At 39.4% G+C, this 7,223-nt stretch overlaps 1 protein-coding gene across 1 annotated transcript in view; it reads right to left on the bottom strand.

The window, feature by feature from the left end:
- The window catches only part of PDZD8 (PDZ domain containing 8), a 65,862-nt gene that overhangs the window by 57,813 nt on the left and 826 nt on the right, over positions 1-7,223 (bottom strand). Inside the window, exon 2 of the mRNA XM_010564978.1 lies at positions 6,611-7,221. Within this exon, the coding sequence (XP_010563280.1) occupies positions 6,611-7,221 (611 nt within the window). The remainder of the gene's footprint in view (positions 1-6,610; positions 7,222-7,223) is intronic.

Here is a 7,223-nt window from a genome sequence, read left to right as displayed (position 1 = left end):
TGGGGGGGGGTAACTGCTGCTCGGGGACTAACTGGGCATCAATCAACAGGTGGCGAGCAATTGCACTGTGCATCGTTTGTATATTCCAATCGTTTTATTATTACTGTTGTCATTTTATTAGTTATCATTATCATTATTACTTTCTTCTTTTCTATTAAACTGTTCTTATCAACTCGTGAGTTTTACTTTTTTTTCCCCCAATTCTCTCCCCCATCCCACTGGGTGGGGGGGGGGAAGTGAGTGAGCAGCTGTGTGGTGCTTAGTTGCTGGCTGAGGTTAAATCACAACACCCGTGAAGTACTGGAGCTGGGGAAGACGACTAAAAGGTTTCAAAATCCCTAGAACCAATATATTTTGAACTTGATATCTACGTAAGAAGATTTACATACATACTTTGTACCACATACTTTCATTTAATCTGAAGAAACATGTATTTAGTGACCCTCCAGACACAATGTAAGCCTGAGATAGACCACTCCCAAAATAAAGTAAAAAGCTCTGCACTACAAAAAGCTTCCTTCCACACATGTAGCACCCTTGAAGAAATGAAAATATTTAATATTCTGGGGTTTGGGTATGTTTACTGTGTGTCAGGTTGCCTACAGATCCATTTATCCAACCCCTATATGAATAAGAAAAACTACTTGTCCATGCACTACAAAGATAATTGTCGAAGCATGAAACTACTGTCTACAGACATATCTACTGATTCCAATTATCAGTGCTTTGCCATTAGCAGAACAAGCCTTTGTGCTGTCATCATTTAGAGCATTACCTCTCTGGAACAGTCTGAAAACCCACAAGTATCACAGTGCTGCTTTACCATCAATTTTTGCAGAGCAGAAAAGCACTCGGATCCTGGGTTGGTTGGGTTTTTTTTTTTTTCCAAATGCTTCTGTACATTAGATTTTTTGCACCTAGAATAGGCATGGCATTAAAAAAAGAAAATAAAAAAAGCCTCCTCTTTCCTTTCAGGAGCAATAGGAATGAGAACTTCAAAGAGGAGTGCCTTACAGATTTAACTAGTAAGAGAGATTCATACCACGCCTACAGTAGAAATCCACTCAGGAAAAGAATCTCCATATCCTCTCCCTTTGCAGAAGCTGTAGAGAAAGCAGGTATCTCTACTGGCTACTCATTTCTGAAGTTAAGACATGCTCACAATCCCAATCTCTACAATTATTTCTGGTATTTCCAAGTATAATTTCACCATATGAATAATACATACTTTTTAAAATTTTATACTTTGTCCAATACCTCTATTACCATATTATGAAGTCATTTCTATTATAAAACACACTCCAAATCAATAGCTACTTACATTACTTCTTAGCTTAAGTTTTGCCAAAAATAAGAAACTGCTGTGTAACTCTCAAATTGCATTCTATAATGGTAAATTAAAATAGGTTTGTCTAATGGTTCTTCCCAGTGAAATTCAATATAGTCCCAGCTTCCAAATAAAGCATAAAACTATTTAACATGACTAACTGTATTGCAAATGATCAGTTCCAAGGATAATTCATGTTGGAAGGGACCTCAGGAGGTCATCTAAATCCCTGATACAGAAATGTTAGAAGTAATCCTTTGTGAGTTTACTTGTAAAGAAAAGAAAGTTATTCCACTCTGTGGTAGCATGCATTAAAATAAAGCAAAGTATAGTTTCTCTAACAGGCTAGTATCAATACAAACTATTAGCTTTTTTTAATGTAACAAACTGAGAAACCAAGTGTTCTTAAAATATACAGAACTGACTCACTGCTTAGGCAATATCTAATCTGCTTAGAATCTAAATGGATGAACTTGCAAGACCTTGAATTTTGAAAAAAACCAGCAGCTGTCAGATTTTCTACATCATTGATTAAGAAATACCAGGCAATTAAATTCTGGAGTGAGACTAGACCAGGAGTACTTCCTCCTCACCCTTTACATATATACAAAGAGCTTTGTTTCTTCATTATGGCAAAGTGTATTTTTATTGTCTAGAAAGAGCCCAAAACCCAAAAACCTACGCAAAGCAAGATCAGGACCTGTTCAAAACAGCAAAGCTACAGCTGACTGTTAAGAACAGGCTAGACAACACAGCATATTTAGTGTACCTATATACCTGACATGATTGGGGGGGGGGAGGGGGGATATCAAAGTTGCACCAATAAGCAGCTTAATAATAGGTTAATGAGCAAGGTACAGCTCATTAGAGAGCTAACAGAGATGAACCTGTGAGCACTGCAACAGCACAACCAAGCAAGGAGATAGACATATAGTAAGGACTATTTCAGGTGTCTAAGTACTAAACACACTATGGCAATGCTAGTAGCTACAGCTTAGTGTTAACCACTTTATCCTACTATTAAAAGGACACAATATAGAAAGTTAAAACCAACATGAACAATGTCTATAGTACTACTTTTTAAGAACTGGCTGAGTGTATACAATGAAAAACCAAAGGTTGGATTCAGGACAGTAGATGAACTCCACTTTGTGCTGATCATTACTACCTACCATCCTGCTCTAGCAAAAGAAACCTACATGAAAAATACAGTGTCAAGTCAAGCCACGCCGACAGGCAAGACTGAGTCTGGTTCCTGAGAGTGCCAGCATTAAAGATTTTGGGACAGCAAGACACAGCTGGTGGGTCAGTGGCCACCTTCCAGAACACCAATAGCTGACATCACGAACAACCAATGGGGAAGTCTGAGCACGGAAAGCCTTTTCTCAAGCTCCACACAAGGGTCAACTTGTCTTAGAACTAAAAAAAAGGTATAATTGAAACTGTTAATTCAAGTCAAAATAGAGTTATGGAGTATGTAGAGCCAAATAAATGATGCCTAAAATTCTTCATTACCTTACTCAGGTTAGGGCTAGTTATAAAAAAGAAAAAAAAAAATATATACTGACTCACAGTTTTCTAGTTTCTCAAGAATGCACCAGAACTCATGTATACCAGAGAACAACAACAAAAAAAATTTGTCATTTTAGATCTTCCCCACATCTGAACAAGAAACTTCTCTGACAGGCCACAATGCTTTCAGAAAAGCTTCTTCTATACAAAGCAACAACAAATACATTAAGGTTAAAGTTAACTATAAAACAGTAGTAACTCTTGCTACTATCAATTGCACAAATCCTTTACCAATGATGACAAAAAAAAAAAGCCTACCATTCTCTGAATGTTACCAGCAACCTTGTTTCAGAGATTTAACCAAATTCTACAATATGAGATAGCAATTGCCATTCAATGGCAGAGCAGCTTTGAAATAGGGTGTTTTGCCAGAAACAAACACATTTCTTAAAGAGCCAAAGAAAAGTGATTACACACTATTAGAATAAAACACAAATTACTGCTTATTTGTTTAGACATAGAGTGCATTCCTCCTTTTTCAATTAGTAGACAATTGCTTTCATGGAGAAAATTGCACATAAAATGCTAGGCAAACTTTAAAATACACTTACTAGTCTACATTGCCTCCCCTTATAGACACTTAGGAGTGCATCAGGAATGCAACATGCCTTCTTTCACTTTAAAGCTACAGTTATGCACATCACAAAGTCACTCCTAGCAATGGATGCTACAAAAGAAGATGATCTTCCTAATCACTGCTTTGATGCGTAAAATTTTGTACATAATTGGAAAGAATACAAAAGTATGTGTGTAGTAATTTGGCTGTAGCAACAGATGGTACACATGTGAAAACACAACACTTTTTAATGCAGTATTTTACAATTAAATAACAGAGGAGAGGAGGATTTGCTTTACACAAACTTAGTTACAGGATGTTCAAAATCAACTATTGGCAAAAGTTCTCTTCTTATACCATTCACTACCAAGTAATAACCTCTAGAAGTTGCCTAATATAACAGACAAAGAAAATAGCGTATTTTAATTTTTAATGCTACTTAGCATCTTGAAACAAGATAAAACTCCTTTGTGGACTTCAATCTGGAATGCTAGCTGGGTAACAAAGTGCCCCTTTTAACCAGCTGAAAAGAGAACTCCTTGCACTCCAAATGCTTTTGTTTACAAGGTTGTAATTACTGCTATTCAAAGATTTATTTACAAAGTTACTTGATGTAGGGAGACATCAGAAAGGTTTTGAACTACACATGGAAGCAAATACTGACTATGTACTTAACCAAAAGGCATGTAGGCCATAGGAAAAAAAATGGGGAGAGAATAAGCACGTTCCCTGTAGATGAGAAATTGTTAAGCCTTAAGTAAGGTAACAGGTTATTACACACTTGTGAAACTCTCCTGACTTCTTCATACACATTCTTTGCTAAAGAATATATTAACATACCATAATCCCAAGCCAATGCATTCTTACAAATTCTATTAAGAATATCAAGTTTTGCATCTTATCGGCAGGAGGCTTGATTTTCCAAATCAGTTCTCCATACTGTCTAAAGCATAACGTCTCAATTCTCAACTATGCTACCACATAAGAGTGTGTTGTTACTACTCGGCTGTTACCAAGTTCTGCTGTCTAGGGATCTACCTGTATAAACTCATCTGAGACACACTGGTGGAGAATACGTGTTTTCAGTCTGTCTTCCACAACCTTAGGCAACTGTGGACAGCTGAAGGTTCCCATGCAGGGGTCTGCGTTCCCACTTGAAGCTTTAAAGGCAAAGTCCTAGACAGTTAGGCTACCAATGACACAATTTTCCTTCCTTAAGACAATTTCATTAATGCGCATTAAGCTTCGTGTCCTGCCTTCCCTCTTTACCACCCAGTGGGTCAGAGTGACATGTTCAGAACATGGCATAAAATCTAAAGGTAAAAAGCTCCATATACAGGGTTGGACACTGTTTCATTGAACATTTGCCACCCTGTGCTACCAGCCTACTATGTAGCGTGAAAACCAGCTATGATACTGTATTTCCCTCTCAAGAATTGACAAATTCCCAACTCCTTATAACTTAAAGAGAACATTTTAAAATAACAGTTCATTTTTCTTAGTTCTATAATAATTTATGCTTCCTATATTGTTCTCAGTGTCAGTTACCTTCTATCATCACACTTCTACTCATTTCTGCCCCAAACACTGCGCTCTGCTTCTTGCCTTATTTTCTCCTCAAGTCCCTTTAACATGTCAGTGGCTCACACATGCCTCATGCATTCTTTCCGGTGCAGAAAGTTTGAGGAATATGTGGAAAATTCATTAACTCTAACTAAATGATGAGAGCACCCTACTGCCCAGGTGCATCTCCCAGAGGCAAAATAAAGATGTCTGTCTTCCTATGCTGAAGGGGAGGAGCATATCACCACTGGTTCCACAAACACCCTAAAAACTTGTCTAGAGAGCGTCAAGATCATTTGCTCTACTTGCTCTTTCTAGGTATGCTGAGAGTGCTGACAGTAAGAGAATGGAAGCAAACTTGCTCTTGACAGCTTCCCTGCTGCCCAGGGATTGTTCTCTTCTGGAGAGCAATTCAGTACCTCAAAATTTGAAAGGACCACCACATTACTTGAAGAAACTACTTATTGCCCTGTCAGAGCTTTCCAAATCTTGGATATTTTACACATCCACTTTCATGAGAAGTCTTACAAATTCAATTGCAGAAGAACCAGCTGAAAAGTCTTTAAAAATTACATCACTGCAAAGCTAATTATACTTCAAAATTCAAACAGGCAGTTTCGTTACTCATCTCTGATGTATTTCAGAGAAAAGGCTTACTGGAGAAGAATGTGGTAAACAAAGTAAAACAAAAATCCTTACTTAACACACAATACAAGCTACAAAGAATAAACAAAAGAGAGAGGAAATATGGTATCCTAAGAGTGGTAAGATGCATGACAGAAAGGGAATATGGTACCTGAACAACGATAAGACATGCAATATCTTTTAATCAGAAACAAGGATGGAATCAAAGCAAAGATGCCACTTCCGCTACAGAAATATCACTGAACGTTTCATTATATTCACTATATAATGCAGTCTGCACTGCAGTGTGTGCACTTGTAAAAGAAAACATACTATCTTACCAAAAAAAAAAGACAAAAAAACCCAAGAGGTCCCCCAAAGTTTTACTTACCACAATAGTGGCAATACTTCTTTTACCAACTTCTAGATTTCCCCAAAGTCATTGAAGAAATTCAGAAAACCAGAAAGGAAGAGTACCTAGAGATATTCCCTAGAGAGTGAACTTTATCCTCTCTCACATTAAGTCACAAGCACCTTGCCTCTATAGGTAAGCATAAGCCACAAGTCTTGCCCAGGTGGCTCATCAGTGGCAGAAGCTTGGGAGAAGGACAACCCCAAACCCACACACTGTCCACAGAGCCATCCTTCTACCTTTTCCAAAGAGGGATATCACAGCCCTGCCATTGGACACCTGACAGGATCCCAACATTTTTGATACCTACTAATTCTGCCATTTAGTTACACATAGTTTGGGGCATGTCACAATCTCACCGTGCAATGGCTTCTTCATCTATTATAAATCGAAAACAATGCTTACTTTCATGGAAAGCTTTTGGTATCAGACAAGCAATGTACAAGTACCCCTACTGTAAAAGGGCCAACAGAAATGTCTTTTTACCTACTACGAGCAAAAGAACAATTCTAATGCACGCCACCCAAAGCAACACTGAGGACACAGGACATCTTACCTGATTTTATAATTGGGTAAGGTGTGCTTGCGCTTAATAACTTTCTTGAACTGGTTCACAATGATGGAAGTGAGCTGAGGCATGGGCCTCCCTTCAAACTGAGACTTCACTTCAAAGAGTATCACAGGGTCATCCATAAAAGAGAAGGACCAGTGAGTGAAGGGCAGACGCGTGAAAACCAGCTTCAGCTTCCCCATCACCCGGGAGATCTTGACAAAGAGGTAGGCCGACTTGCCAAAGACCAGGTCGGCATCGATGGCCAAGTGGAAGCCACCGTTGTACTCCAGGTCCACCTCGAAGCCCAGCTCCTCGGGGCAGCCTTCTTCGTTGCAGACCACCGGCCGAATGAGCTTGACGGTTTTGAAGACGGGCAGGACGTTGCCGAGAGAGACGTCCCTGAGGCTGAGCCCCTCCAGCACCTTCCCCGTCATCTTGGCCTGGAGCAGCTCCTCAAACTCCACCTTGATCTTCTTGGTGACCCAGTTCCTGACGAGGGCCGTGTCCCTGAGCTCCCTGAAGAGGAAGAGGAAGATAGCATTGAGGAAGTGGCACGTCTCCTCGCGGGAGGAGGGGGCCGGAGGGGACTCTGGCTGCTGCTGCTGCTGCTGCTGCT

The sequence above is a fragment of the Haliaeetus leucocephalus genome, unplaced genomic scaffold (genome assembly GCF_000737465.1).
Source record: "Haliaeetus leucocephalus isolate CR32 unplaced genomic scaffold, Haliaeetus_leucocephalus-4.0 Scaffold184, whole genome shotgun sequence".
In the NCBI taxonomy this organism is placed as follows: domain Eukaryota; kingdom Metazoa; phylum Chordata; class Aves; order Accipitriformes; family Accipitridae; genus Haliaeetus; species Haliaeetus leucocephalus.
Note: the sequence above shows the minus strand (reverse complement) of the source record. Positions and strands in the feature narration are given on the sequence as shown.